This window comes from Sesamum indicum, linkage group LG7 (genome assembly GCF_000512975.1).
Source record: "Sesamum indicum cultivar Zhongzhi No. 13 linkage group LG7, S_indicum_v1.0, whole genome shotgun sequence".
NCBI classification, from domain to species: Eukaryota; Viridiplantae; Streptophyta; class Magnoliopsida; order Lamiales; family Pedaliaceae; genus Sesamum; species Sesamum indicum.
This window is the reverse complement of record NC_026151.1, coordinates 7,983,723-7,998,512: the sequence shown is the minus strand read 5'-3', so window position 1 is coordinate 7,998,512 and position 14,790 is coordinate 7,983,723. Positions and strand designations below refer to the sequence as shown.

General features: G+C 34.8%; 3 protein-coding genes across 3 annotated transcripts in view; all 3 read left to right on the top strand.

The window, feature by feature from the left end:
- On the top strand, positions 1,002-4,516 carry LOC105166577 (ACT domain-containing protein ACR10). The gene is made up of 6 exons (XM_011085976.2): positions 1,002-1,498; positions 2,112-2,336; positions 2,786-2,891; positions 3,029-3,359; positions 3,787-4,071; positions 4,158-4,516. The coding sequence occupies exons 1-6, from the start codon at positions 1,345-1,347 to the stop codon at positions 4,293-4,295; spliced, it is 1,239 nt and encodes a 412-aa protein (XP_011084278.1). The 5' UTR covers positions 1,002-1,344; the 3' UTR covers positions 4,296-4,516.
- LOC105166576 (uncharacterized protein ycf45) lies at positions 6,316-11,497 on the top strand. The gene is given in 10 exon segments (XM_011085975.2): positions 6,316-7,054; positions 7,057-7,091; positions 7,400-7,614; positions 7,883-8,033; positions 8,119-8,310; positions 8,775-8,937; positions 9,020-9,369; positions 9,630-9,806; positions 9,901-10,062; positions 10,965-11,497. Coding segments are annotated over 10 exon segments (2,175 nt in total). The 5' UTR covers positions 6,316-6,618; the 3' UTR covers positions 11,259-11,497.
- LOC105166575 (glycine-rich RNA-binding protein RZ1C) overlaps positions 13,709-14,790 on the top strand; it is a 5,702-nt gene continuing 4,620 nt past the window's right edge. The window contains exons 1-2 of the mRNA XM_011085973.2: positions 13,709-13,866; positions 13,986-14,129. Of these exons, the coding sequence (XP_011084275.1) occupies positions 14,016-14,129 (114 nt within the window). The 5' untranslated portion in view covers positions 13,709-13,866; positions 13,986-14,015. The remainder of the gene's footprint in view (positions 13,867-13,985; positions 14,130-14,790) is intronic.

Genomic DNA, 14,790 nt, shown 5'->3' with positions numbered 1-14,790 from the left:
TATTGGGAATTGATTAAATATAGAGTAGCCCCACAAATGATGTGGTCTAGCATAAGGGTTATTATTATATACTTTACGGATAATTACATTCTCTTTTTTAAAATTTGGAGTAATGATATATATATCTTCTGTTGTTTAATACTCTTAAATTTACTTTTATATAACAAATAAATTTATTTGTTGGTCAATGTTTATTGAATTTGATTATATTAATAAAAAAATGAGATAAAAATTCATATTTACCAGATTGACTTATTACTGATTTATTGCAGTCAAATAATTTTTTTTATGGTTAAATTATTCTTATATATCTTCATATGTTAATGAATGTGAGGATGTATATTTTCACCATTATAAGGATAGTTTAGATAGAAAAAAATTGTTTGATCTGTAATAAGTAAATCGAGGTTAAATATCAATTTCTAAACATTTTTTTGTTAATTTCGATAAATTCAAGAAATTTTGACTTGCAAATAGATCTGTTTATTAGACATAAGCAAATATAAAAAATACTAAATACAATTTACAAATCATAAAAGATTTACATATAATTATCATGAAGCTATCATTCTAAGTTATTCTTGGCAGTCATGTTCCTTAAGATTTGTACGAGTAATTTTCAGATCGAGTTGTTATTTGGATACACACGAAAAAATGAAAAAAAGGGAAAGAATTTAATATGATTTCATGTTATTTTATTTTCCCATAGTAAATGAGCTTCCTAAATGAATTTCGTATATGGATTTGATGGCACATGGTCTTTTATTTGATATTTTGTTTTGGGTTGGAATTAAATTTCTTGGGGGAGTGGTCATTTGTTGCTTTTCTTGAAGGAAGAAGCTTTGATCAAAAGGCAAATTTAAGACAACGATACCTACTTCCTACCAAATACTAGGAATTAAAGAAAATTAAAGAAAAAGGACATAGAAAACATAAGAAAGAAAGTGAAATACAGACAAGAGAAGAAAGAAAAATTAAAAAATGGCCGTTTCTGATCCCCCTTTTTGTGGGAATCTTGAATCCAAGTCTTCCTCTCTCTCCCCTTCTCTCTCTATCCAATTCCAAACTTTGAAAATCAGCACACACATGAGAGAGAAACGTAGAACAATATTAACAATTCAACAGTCTGCTGCCCTTTTCTCCCCTTATGGTGTGTGTGTGTGTGTGTGTTCACAGTGTCTTTCTGCTTTGCTCCAAATTCAAGAAAAATAAAAGATAGTGAAAAATAGCATCTTTACTTTCCATTTCAAGAACCCACAAAGCAGAAACCCCAAGAGAGGAGGAGGAAAAAGAAAAAGATTGCTCTTTTACTGTGTTGTGTGATTGAGGGAAAAGAGAGATGAAATGGGAATTATCTATGAAGATGCAGTTTTGATTAAAGAAGCTGAGAGGGCAGGTGAACATACTGTGATCACTGTGAACTGTCCAGATAAAACTGGGCTTGGATGTGATCTGTGTAGAATTATATTGCTTTTTGGACTTAGCATTGTCAGAGGAGGTATCTCTATTACCCTTTGCTTTTCCATTGTTTTATGTTCTTAGACATGTTTGGGGATGAGAATTCTGATCTGGGTGCTTTTGTTTAAGGTTGTTCTTTCTTTGCTGTTTCTTGATTCTTGTTCCCAAGATTTTTGTGGGAAGGAATTTGTATGGGGGATTTAGGGTTCCTGTTGGATTGCTCTACATCTGAGGATCTTGGTTTGAAACTTTTGTAGTTCACAGTTCAAAATATTAGCACATCTTGCATGCTCAAGGAATTATTTCAGATTACAGTGATTTGAACTTTTAAAGTGTTTTTCTTTGTGTATGGAAGACAGAGAGAAAGATTTAGATAAGTAGTGTGTTTTGCGAACTGCTAATATGTTCATGAATAAGATAAGATAAAATACACTGAATTGTATGATTCTTGCAAGAATTTAGGCAAGTATTTGTGATTTTTTTAAAGAATGAAACCAAACAAAGCCTTAGGGTGGAGACGATTTTCGGAATTCGTTTAGATTTTTTTGTATATGTAGTTGATGTTAGAGGTTGGCTGAGTTTCATTTCAATGAATAGCAGAAGATACGGTTTATTCTTTTGACCAATTGAATACTATTCTTTGGATGGAGCAGATGTTTCGACCGATGGTAAATGGTGTTACTTGGTTTTCTGGGTCGTCGGGAAGCCAACAACCAGGTGGAACTTGTTGAGGAAGAGGCTTCTTGAGGTGTGCCCTAAATGTACTCCATCAGCATCGGGGATTTTCTACTTTATTCCAGAGTTTCAGCAGCCAAGGCCTCCACAAATTTTCCTGCTCAAGTTTTGGTGTTCTTATGACCGAAAAGGGCTTTTACACGGTACCGTTTCAATCCTAGTCATGCTTTATCGTAATGGTTTCTCTCAAGTGTTGACACATGATCCCCCTCCATCGGTATTCTCTATGTAAATTTGACTTCAAAATTGTGTATGATTGCTGGAGTTTGGGGAACGTTATTATATGCTGATTGACGAGGATATTTTGTAGCCGCCCTGCGTTTTGGCATAGTTATTATCGTCTAGTGATGGCCATTTTGAGTCAAGATTGATGAAGTAAGATGGTGGAAATTTGATATTATTTATAATGAAGTCAACTTGTTATTGTCATATTACGTGGATTTATTCCCTGTTGTTCTGATTGATCAAGGGTGAAATTGAAGAGAAACTTGAATTTTCGACCCAATCTCCTAGGAATTGGGAAAATCAAGAATTTGCAAAAATAGCCCGGATATTTATTTATTTCTAAAATCTATTTTCTCATCTTCGGTAGATGTCACTGAGGTTCTTTACGAGCTCGAGCTAACAATAAAAAGAGTGAAAATCTACACGGCACCTGACGGACGAGTGATGGACCTCTTTTTTATCACGGATACGAGGTTTGTGTTTATATCATCTTCCGATGCTATGCTCTTTGAATTTGCCTTCTCTTTCTTTTCTGAAGAACTTCTTCTATTGTTAATGTTCTTCAAGAAACATAAAAAGTAAAATAATTTCTCGATTACTTGTAATGTAGGGAACTTCTTCAAACGAGTAAGAGACGGGAGGAAACGATTAAAAGTCTAAAAGTTGTGTTAGGAGACACCATGATGAGTTGTGATATTGAGGTGGCTGCTCCCGAAGTCGCTTCGTGCTTACAGTCGTTTCTTCCGTCTTCCGTCTCGGAAGACATTTTCAGTCTGCCACTTTCTGGGGAACTGTCAAGCGGAGTGCTCGCCTCTGATTCTGTTTCTATCGTCGTCGATAATGCCCTCAGCCCTTCTCACACGCTCGTCCAGATCTTTTGCCAGGATCACAAGGGCCTTATCTATGACATAATGAGAACCTTGAAAGATTACAACATCCAGGTATATATTTTATAATTCAGTTCTTGCGTTCTAATTGTTAAATTAAAAACCGCCATCCCCGAGAATTAGTGTAATTACCGACTTTTCTCCTCTCTGTTTAAAATTACAAAGACACCTCCCCTCTAAGCATCCACCATTAAAAAAAATAAAAAAGTTACAGTTACCTTCTTTCTAGAACTAGACAAGAATAATTGCCGAAACATCAACATCTCGTCAAATTTGCCAACATTACCGCCAGTTTAAACAAACTGAGGTGGCATGTGATCATTGTAAACTTAACAAGGAGACTTGATAGTTTCAACGATGGAGGGGTATAATCAGTAGTTATGAACCTGCTTAGTACTCGGCGTGTAAGTTTTACAACGGCAACTCTCTACTCGTTTCACATTCTGTACTGCATTTTTAACAAACTGAACTCCATTACCAGATCTCTTATGGTCGCTTCTTCGCAAACACAAAAGGGAACTGCGAGCTGGACTTATTCATAATGCAAACTGACGGGAAAAAGATAACCGACACACACAAGAAAAACGCTCTGTGCTCTCGGCTAAGAATGGAGCTCATCCACCCTCTCAGAGTAGATGTTGTTAGCAGAGGCCCCGACACCGAGCTGCTGGTAGTTAACCCTGTCGAGTTGTCCGGGAGGGGCCGGCCCCTCGTCTTCTATGACATCACTCTCGCTCTCAAGGTTTTAAACATCAGCATCTTTTCAGTAAGTTCATAAGGCGTTCTCCTTTATCGACTGTTTGATGCTTTGTTCACGAGGATTGAACAGTTTGGTGTAAAATGTTTTGTCAGGTGGAGATAGGTAGACATAGAATCCACGATCGAGAATGGGAAGTGTACAGGATCTTGATAGATGAATGTGACTGTTTGTCTGCAACAAGAGATGAGATTAAAGAATGTGTGAGGAAGAAGCTGATGGGTTGGGAATGACTTAGCATTTTCTCAACCCTTTACTGTACAGATGTTTTCTGCCAGTTAATGTAAATTATGTAAAGCAGTTCTGTCTAACTGAGCAAGTTTATTACATGTGAGAAAGAGCTGTGCTCAGAGAGTTTTATATGTATGTATATTTAGCAATGCTTCTCAGACACAACAGCTTTACCAGGAAAAGTGATATATGGCAATGAAAATCTTGCAACTAGATTGCAGCCTCTCTATTTATTTTAGGATAAATTACAACGAGCATTCCTAAAATTTGGCGTAATTACATGCATCCCGCTCCCCTCTCCCTCCCCCACCAGTGCCTGGACTGCACCCCTTCCCCTTCTCGTCTACTCGCGGCCCCTTTCCCTCCTCCACCAGCACCCGAACTAGGCCTATTCAATTCGATCAATTGAATTCGATTTTTTGGTTAACCAAAAATTCAGTACATCGAAATGGCATGTCGAATATCGAACTGAATTAACTATTTAGTTTGGTTATAATCAAATTTTTTTTTATTCGGTTAAAAATCAAATAATCGAACTTTATATTTAAAAAATGCCATAAAAATCATAAAATGATAGAATTTTTATAGTATAATTTATATATAATATGATAAAGTAAACAGTAAAGTTATACATAATTCATAATATATTTATAATATTATATCTATATTTTATAAAATTAAAGTACAAAAATATACATATATTTTTAACAATTTGGTTATTTGATCGGTATGGTTAATCGAATAAAAACAACCGTATCATTCGAGTTGTACTGATTGTTCTTTAAAAAAAAAAAAAATACCAAAAATAATTTCAAATTAAGAATTCAATTCGATCTATTTTCGGTTGGTTAATTGAATTTTAAACACCCCTAAGAATCTCTTAAAGGTCGTATCAAGACCTATCATCCAACCTATTTTCAACTGTGCATAGGTCAGAATTCTTACCTTTTTGTTCGGGTAGTTCTGAACTCATCCTAACTATGATTAAAAAAAAAAACTCATCCTGACAATAAGTCCTATGTTTAGAAAAATCTATAAAGATTCGATCTTCATACCGTAGGCACAACTTTTGCTATGCTAATATTTCTTACAACCTCAAGTATTAAAATGACATTACTGTAATTATTTCGGTAAGATTCCGTCGATTTTCTGACCTGTACAATTTTCTAGTGGAGGATTCTAAAAATATATAATCCATTTGGGAAGCATATTTCATTCTTACGACGTAAATAGAATCCAAATAAAGAATAGTAACATCATGTAACTGGTTTCCACAAGTCTTGAAATTCATATTCTCTTTATTGAAAATTTAGTTTTAGGTTCAATCAAAATTACATTTAAAATAAAAATAAATATATTACACTTATTATTTTATTATATATATAGTCTGAAAAGAATCGACGCAAATATTATATTAATACTTATTATATAATTAATTTGATTTACCTAATTCTAACTTGAGTAAAAATTCCAAAAGTACCTGTTGAAAAGTTCCATGAACCGAAAAGAAAAACATGTGCTATAGATATGTAAGATTTGACAAGTCTAAGTGTGTTTCAAATTGAAATAAGTCCCAAAAATCTTCTTACCTACAATTTTCTTGTTTCATTGAACCCAAATTTGGAGGAAAACTTTGTAGACGTAACAACCTAAAATTTGAATAAAATTATCAGTTGTCATGATTTAGTGATTAAGATCGAATATTTTGATATTTAATTATGATGTTAAATTAAATTTTTGCCAAATTGTTTGATGGGAGTTAAACATTTGTGTTATTCTTTTTCCTAATTATTATCAACTATGGGAATATTAGTTATGATTTGGTCAGTTGTTCCGACTTATACCTTGACCAGTAGATAAAATGCGTGTGTATATTTTATTAATTGATCAGTTATAGAAATTTTGATCGGCACACAATATATATGTACAATCTTTTATAATTAAAGAAAATTAAAAAAACCAAAAACACAAAAATAAAACTTGGGTATATTTTTAGCCTTGAAGTGTGGGAGATATCTGACATTGAACTTTCCATAGAATTCAAACAAAACAGAGCAAGTCGCCAACGCAACCAAAATGTGTGGTTCGAAGCAGCGCCCCACGTGGTGATGTTTCATGTGGACAACCTTCTGAGTTCGTTAAACAGTTTGCTTCTTCTTCAATGGACCCCTCTCCTCCTCCAATCCCATAGGAGATCCCAGGGAATCTTCCCTCTCTCACACCAGCAAAATCTCATTTTTTTATCTCTCAGGAACCAATCAAGATTTTGGTTTGTGCTTCTTTCATAGAGAGGATTTTCGGAATTTTTATTTTGAGTTGGAGAGAATGAGAGCTCTGAATTCCCATTTCGTGTTGATTGATCTGCACAGTTCTTGGCACTCAGCTCAGCAGATTCCCAACTCAACCTTTGCTTACCTGCAGAAATGTAGAGGGGCGGCTCCTTCCCTCTCTGCGTCGATTCGTCGAACAAGAGGAAGACGGGGGAAGATCTCATCGTCCAGGGCGCCGGCGCCGGAGGTGAGGTCCCCGGAGATTCGACGGCCGAGGGAGTGGTCCACGAAGGGAAATGGGTTTCTTTCGGTTGCTTCAAACACGGCTTCCACGTCGAGCTCTGGTGGTCGAGGTGATGAGGTGGTCTCGGACATGGACTTGTTTCTTGAAATAGTGCCTTTGAGGATGAGGCATGAGTTGCTGAGGCATGAGGAGATTGGGGAGCTGGTTGAAGTGGTTATGGACTTGGGGAGGAACCCCCTTGCTCGCTTTCGAAACCTGATGATCTCCGTCATGCTATCTCAAAGGTTACTTCAGTAAATCTTGATAATGTGATGAGTGTTATGCTGCAATGAAATCAGCTGAAACAAATTCAAAATTAAAAGGAAAAAAAGATGCATGATTTTACAAACAAATACTTGTTGGATAACTACCAAATGTTTATACTGATATCCCATAGATACTTTAATTTTTTTCAACATCGTAATGCTATGTGAAACTCCTATGTACATGTGTTTATAATAGTGCACACATACACGTTAGAGCATGTTGTAGCCGTTATTTGTATAGAGATGGCTTGTAGAATAGCAGTGTAAAGTTAATTTATGGTGTTTAGGTTGGTGAGTTCTCCGATGACAACCGGTCTGGAATTGATCACTCTCTACATCGTATTAGTGCCATAAGAAATCGGAAAATGCAAATTATAGGCCTTACTTGCCGGGTAGGTCGAGCTGTATCAGGGAGTGCTGAAATCATACGGGACCTAGTTGAAGGTGGAGGCTCCATCTTGGTCATAGGGCCTCCTGGAGTTGGCAAAACAACCTTAATCAGGTATACACATGTTAATCATGTAGAAACTCTGAATTTTCTGAGCCTGCCGAAACAGTGGCTTTAAGTATCTGAAATGATTTCTTTAATCTTGTCATAGCATAGATGAAGCATTGTTTATATCTTTTTTCGAATAGGTACTGGCTATTTATGGATTTTTGGTAAGATATATGTAGTAAATTTTGATATTAATGAGTTGAACGATATTCGGTTGGTTTAATGTGTCATGTTTCGTTCAGGCAATGATAATTATGCGACCTTATTTTTGCAGAGAAATTGCCAGAATCCTGGCTGATGACCAGAAGAAACGTGTAGTTATTGTTGATACGTCAAATGAAATTGGCGGTGATGGAGATGTGCCTCATTCTGGCATAGGTCGTGCTAGAAGGATGCAAGTCCCAAATGTTCACTTGCAGCATAATGTGAGAACTAAGACTAGTGCTTCTGCTTATGCAGTTTGTATAATTTCCTACTCGACTCTGAATATTGACTCTGTTTCCTGCGCAGGTAATGATTGAAGCAGTTGAAAATCACATGCCCCAGACCATTATAATTGACGAAATTGGAACAGAACTGGAAGCATTAGCTGCCAGTACAATCGCACAAAGAGGAGTTCAGCTTGTTGCAACTGCTCATGGAATTACTATAGAGAGCATCATTAAAAATCCCTCTTTGCAGACCCTTGTTGGTGGAATAGAGGTGCAGATGGATCCTCTTGCTTAATTATACGCATTTTCCATGTCTATTCTTAGTCTATGTAGCATTTCATGGGCTATTTTATTCGGTCAACTAGCATAAAAACTAGGAATGCATTTTTCAAGCTCCACACATCAAAATGCCCCGGCATGGGGTGTGCTAAAGGTCTTGCTGAGCAAATAAACAAAGAAAAACTCGATTTGTTTACTCCAAATTCCTCTATTTTTTACTCCTCTTGGAGAAAACAAAAAATAAACTTTATAATGCCAAAAGTTAGAGCATATGTATATTTGAAGCTCCACACATGAACATGCTCACAACATAGGGTTTGCTGAGGGTAGTACTGACCAAATATATTCAGAAATCCTAACTTTGTACTACAAATTCCTCAATTCTATATCTGAGTCTGCATTAATCTTCTTCTGTTCAAAACTTTGATTGGAAACTTTTACTTACTTGAGAAACAGAGTGTTACTCTGGGTGATGAGGAAGCACGAAAGAGGAAAGTGCAGAAAACTATTCTTGAAAGGAAAGGACCTCCTTCATTTACTTGTGCGGTTGAGATGATATCGAAAACCGAATGTCGGGTTCATCATAGACTAGATGCAACAGTGGATGCTATACTGGCAGGTATCTGGGATTTGCAAACTTTCATGAATTTTATGGATCATCTCTTGCAACAGTGCTTGACTGCATGCACCATATATGCCAGGAAAATCTCCATTGTTTGAAGTCCGACATCTGGATGCTGAATCTAGTAATGCATCTAAATCAAGTCAATCTACTGAAGAAGACCATATTGGAGATGATAAGGTGATACCAGGGAAATCACAGGTGTTTGCAGTCTGCAGAAAAGATTCGGAGGTTAATTATTTAGCAAGATCAGCTCAACCTACTCAAGAAGACCATGCTTTAGAAGCTAAGGCAACGATTGGTAAAAACGAAGAGACTAAAGTAGTGTCTGACAACGAAGAGGAGTATTACTATCCTAAGTCCAAGACAGTGAGCTCTAGTGTATCTGTGAGCAAAAAGAGCTACCCATTATATGTTTATACTTACAAGGTACTACTTAGACTTCCACTCAAATTATATTTTTCGAGTAGTTTGTGCCTCAAGTTTACTCCAAAGGTTAAAAAGCAAAGAGAAAAGACATTTCTGACATTAGAAGGGTTTTTTTCGTGTATCCAAAATAATCTATTGTATCAAGAGAAATGATATGATACACATTGCAAACAGTACTTATTAAACTGAAATCAGTATGTGATCCCAGCACTGTAGTTGATTCGACACTGATCAAATTGATTTATTTGGCTGTATTTCAGATCCAAGAAGCTGATTTGTTACAAGTAGCAGCTGTAATGGGCCTTGAGGAGAAAATAGATGCAACTGATGATATTGGTTCTGCGGATGCCATTCTGGCATCTAGTTACGAAATGAAACAGAATCCTTGGATCCGTGGGGTGGCAAAATTTCATCAGTTGCCTGTATTTGTTATCAAGGTTCGTCATAGTTGTTCCTTTGGCCAATGGAAATGATTCCTTTGAAATTAATAGATGATAATTCAATCACCTTTTCTTTGGTTAAACAATGCAGTCCACGACAATGGCTCAAATGGTAAAGGCAGTCCGCATGATTCTTGGGATGGATTCATTTAGCTCTGTACAAAAGCAATCAAATAGAAATTCTTCTGATATTGAGATCGAAGATGACGAGCCAATCAGAAAACCATCATTAGAGGAAATTGATGCCTTGGAGGTGCATAACTTTTTTCCTCTTTTATTTTGTTCCTAACATTATATATAGAGTGAGTCTTGAACGATAATGTGGAACTGATAATCCTTGGCGTAATCAGGGTTGATAGTGTTATCACACCTAGGAAAGACCATTGCTAGATGACACTGGGAGTTTAATTATCTACCATTGTTTGTGTTGTACCTGTAAGAGGGAAGAAGCATAGAGGAACCTATACTACATTTAAGAACTACGTAATATTACTGCTTTCTTTCTTTCCCCAGTAGAAGCAAATTAATTTAGGTTAAAGACCTTTCTTTCCCCAGTAGAAGCAAATTAATTTAGGTTAAAGACAGATTTAAACATGCATCAAGAGGACACAGAAAAAGGAAGGCATCAGTGGGGTATAGAACTGACCAGAATTAGAAAATTGGATTCGAGCTCTTTACGAAGGTGAAATATTAAACTGGCACATCTAGCTAGGAGACGGAGCACACACTGTTGTGGCAAGTCGTCGATATTAATTTGATGAGTTATTTACATCGTAGAAGTAAGGTGAATTTTCTTGGTGGCCCGTGGGCCTCCTTTATTTCTAACTAAGCAATCCCCACCTCATGAAGTTGAAGATCATGGCTAGGTCGGGGTCATTAACAAATATCATAGATTGACATCTCCTTTAGACTGTGTTGGTTTGGAGAGGAAGGAAAAGAAGGGATTGCCGAAGGGGCAGAAGGTTCATAATCAAGAAACCTCACATATATTACGTATGCATGGGTCGTTGTGGTCTTGATCAGTTTTAATTAATTAACCGTTTCAGAGTCATTGAGCTTTGCCATGCATGCAATATGCCAAAGACCCTGCAATGACTACGGTACTGCTGCAGTTTCTGATCGACTGATCTTGACATTTTCTGTTCTCTACTATAGGAGGTTCGACTTGCAATCGAGTACATTGTAATACCTGGTGGTGAGCCTGTTGAACTTCTTCCAAGGCGCTCTGAGATTGTTGCTCGACAACTCGAGCTGGTGAAGAGTTACCAGTTAGCTGTTGAGAACTCGGGTACTGATTCGAACCCCAGACTGCAAATCCTTCCTCAGAAGTTAAACAAGAGAACTTCAAAGACCAGTTCAAGTTTTGTCAAGTACATAAGCCCCAAGTCGTCGGTGGCTGGCGGCGGTGGAGCTACTAGCGTCGTCAGGCTGCCGTTTCTGCCCGAATAGTGCAGCAAATCACAGGTTAATTTCAACCAAGCCATCCAACTCTTGTACAATTCTGTAAATTAAGTTCCATATCCTTTCTTGTCTATTAATTTCTTAATGTTATAAAGTCATTGACTCACCAATTCAAGTTGGCAAATATATATACACTGTACATATAATGCAATTCAAAGGAAAATCTTGGCCATTGGAATTGCCTGAACCTCCTCTTTCATCTGAGTGAGTTCTCTAATTCAAATTCATATTTTATGTTGTATTTCCATATACATAAATACGTTCTGTGTATAAAATACTTTTTTCAATATACAACACGTGAGTTTTATATATACGTGTGCATGATCGATTATGGTATTCAACTAGATGCTTGATAATATCATACACGAAAATCAAATTATTAGCCGTATTTTACCTATGATGGAGAGGAGTGAAATGAAGTCAAATTACTCTATTATCCAACTTCTCATGATTCAAGAAATACTTATTGAAAGTTATGGAATTCCAATATTTGTATTTTTACTGTTTTTCTGACGAAATTTTATATAAACATCTCATGAAATACGCTATAACGACACCTTTTGAAGGGGTGTACTTATAATTTTACAAAAAATTTTCTATTATTAGGTATAATTTCAAAGAATGTTGATATAATTTACCCTATAACAAATCAAGTAACCCTATTATCATAAATATACGAGAATAATAAGTATTTTTGCTGATAGTATATACATAATCGAGTATAAACACACTTTTATAATTCTAAACAAACTCAAATACGTATATAAGTATCTAATAAAAGTCGTATATTTTTCTCTTTATAAAAAAATTACAAAGTGAATTGGCTACACTAGATAAGTATTTATAACATTCATATATCAATTTAATGTTAATGAATAAATCAAAATATAAACTGAAGGGCTAAGTACACTTTACCGGCCCATCAACTATATCACATTTTTCATTCACTTTCCGAAACTAACAAGTGTCATACTTAGTTGTTAATTAAATATTTTGCATCCTAAATCCAACTCAATTGTTCTTCAATTTAAAAAATATATTTTGATTATAATAAAAAATATTACTAATTTATACAATTCAAATTTCAAAGACTTTTAAGTAATAAATCAGTATAACAAATACCAAAAAATCTTCTAAATTAAATATAATATAATTTGGTAATATCCCCAAAAGCAGAATTTTGTCTAGTGAATTTGTTAATTTTTTTTAATTCAACTGAAAGCTATAATTTCATATATATTTTATATTTATTACAATAAATTTATATTACTTTGATTTTAATCAGAATTTTTAAGTTATCAAGTACTTTTCTATCGTTGGTTCAAAAATAATTTTCTCATAGTTATGAAATATTTCAGCATTAATTTAAGTGCAAAAATACTCGAAATATATTGAAAACAACATAAAATATTGACGCGAAGGGCAATTTTATTCAAACAATTAATTTAGAAAGGTATATATTATATTTGTTACTTTATGGAGTAAAAGAAACTTCGAAAATAGTTGAAGGGTTAAAGTGTACAAACCCCAACCTAATTATTGGGAGGATTACATTATCCTCTCTAAGATTTGGTATAAATACACGTAAATTTCATGTGATTTGAAAAATTATATGTAATATTCTTTATATTTGTTTATGTCGAATAAATAGATCCCCGTCGTCAAGATTCATCGAATTTGTTGTTATTATAGAGAAAGTTGAGTGAAAATTTATATTTATCCACGATTGACTTACTACTCAACCATTACAGGGGTTAAATACACTTCGCCCCTCAACTATATATTTGATATAACATTTACCTCTAAATTAACAAATATAACACTTATCCTGATTGGACAAAATTGTTTCTCGTGCCTTCAATAGTTATATATTTACAATATATTTCAGTATTTTAAACATTAATTCATCATCAAATAATTTCTAATTAAATTTTTTTAACAAGTGAAGAATTTAAATCAAAAGCGGAGTAATAAGTGAATATATAGGATTAGTTACATTTTGTTGTCTAAACTATGACTGTTTTACAATTTGGTATTTAATTTTTTTTTGGGTCAATTTACCATCGCAATTTTTTAAAATTTTACATTTTGCCATTTATAACTATTTTTTAATCAAATTTTTTGTTGAAAAAACATCATATGTAGTGCACATGTAATATTTAAGAGTTATATGATATGATATTTTCCATATATACACAACATGTAATATTTTTTCAACAAAAAACAGTCATATATGGCAAAGTACAAATTGACACGCAATGTTGAGATGATAAGTACACATAAAAAAAGAAAGTTTTGATGGTAAAAATCGATATAATTCAGATGATAAAATATTATTTATCATAATATGTATATATCTCTATATAATAGATACACATAAACTTTAAGGGAGGGCATTGTACCCTTTGCAAAAATATATCTGTGTGGGTTTTGCCACAAATGTCGAACTTTGAGGATCAAAATGAAAAACTGATTAATGCTGGCGCCGTCTAGGGTTTTTGTACAAAAAGCTAAACCACAAGAGATATTCTCTGTTTTTCACTTTTAACTTTTCGAGAATTTCATTTTCCAAAACCCTCGTAGATCCCAATTACTGGTAACCCTAAATCTCTCGAAGGCGCTTTTGTTTATGTGGCTGCGTTTGCAGATTAATTCGCATTATCTTTTCCTTTTAAATTTGATTTTTATGTATTTTTCTTCATTGGCTGAATTTAGGGTCTTCCCTGAGAGATAAATTTCGTTGAGATGGCGGACAAGGATCAAGACAACCGTATATTTGTCGGAGGTTTATCGTATGACGTTACTGAGCGGCAGCTCGAAAATGCTTTCAGCCGTTTCGGAAAAATTATTGACTGCCAGGTTTTGTTTCGTCCTACCGTTGTGTGATATCAAATTCTCTATGTTTTTGTTGAGTGTGTGTCTGTGTCGTCGAGCATGGTTAGGCTTTCTGTTTCTGTTTACTTGTGTGGTGAAGATAGCGGGAGTTGTATGCATGATCTCGGATTGATTCCACTTGTCAAATTTTTTCTTAAACTGTCCGCGCTGATTTCTTTCGACAACCGTGAAGGGCCCGGGTGAATTTTATTTTCGAACTCTTTCCATAAGCACTTGTATAGTCATTATGTTTAATTGTGTACCAAATTTTGTGTGGATGTAGAATCCTTGTTGAAGAACGATAATATGGAGAGAGGTCTTTAGAAGTTTTTAGCTAAAAGACACTTTAGACGTTATTGAGTCATTTGCATATCAAATTATGTGGTTGACATAATTTGTGAAGGAGCTCTTGATGGTTTAATTTGTTAGAAGTTGATTATGGAAGTTGTTCTTTTTTCTTGAATTTAATATGTACTGTTTAGGCTTATCTTGTGCAGTGGTTAAGAATATACCTCTATTTTCTCTTTATTTTGTGTTGTATTTTCCTCTCATGTCACTACTAATCTTCTAACATCGTTCCTCTTCTTTTATGTTGCTTCTGACGTTTCAAATGCTTTATTATGGGATCTTGAGGAACTTTGGGACC

Coding starts and splice junctions, on each gene's coding strand:
- LOC105166577 (XM_011085976.2), top strand. CDS start 1,345: ATGGGAATTATCTATGAAGATGCAGTTTTGATTAAAGAAGCTGAGAGG. Junction 2,892..3,028: donor TTTTTTATCACGGATACGAG/GTTTGTGTTTAT, acceptor CTTGTAATGTAG/GGAACTTCTTCAAACGAGTA. Junction 3,360..3,786: donor TGAAAGATTACAACATCCAG/GTATATATTTTA, acceptor CTCCATTACCAG/ATCTCTTATGGTCGCTTCTT.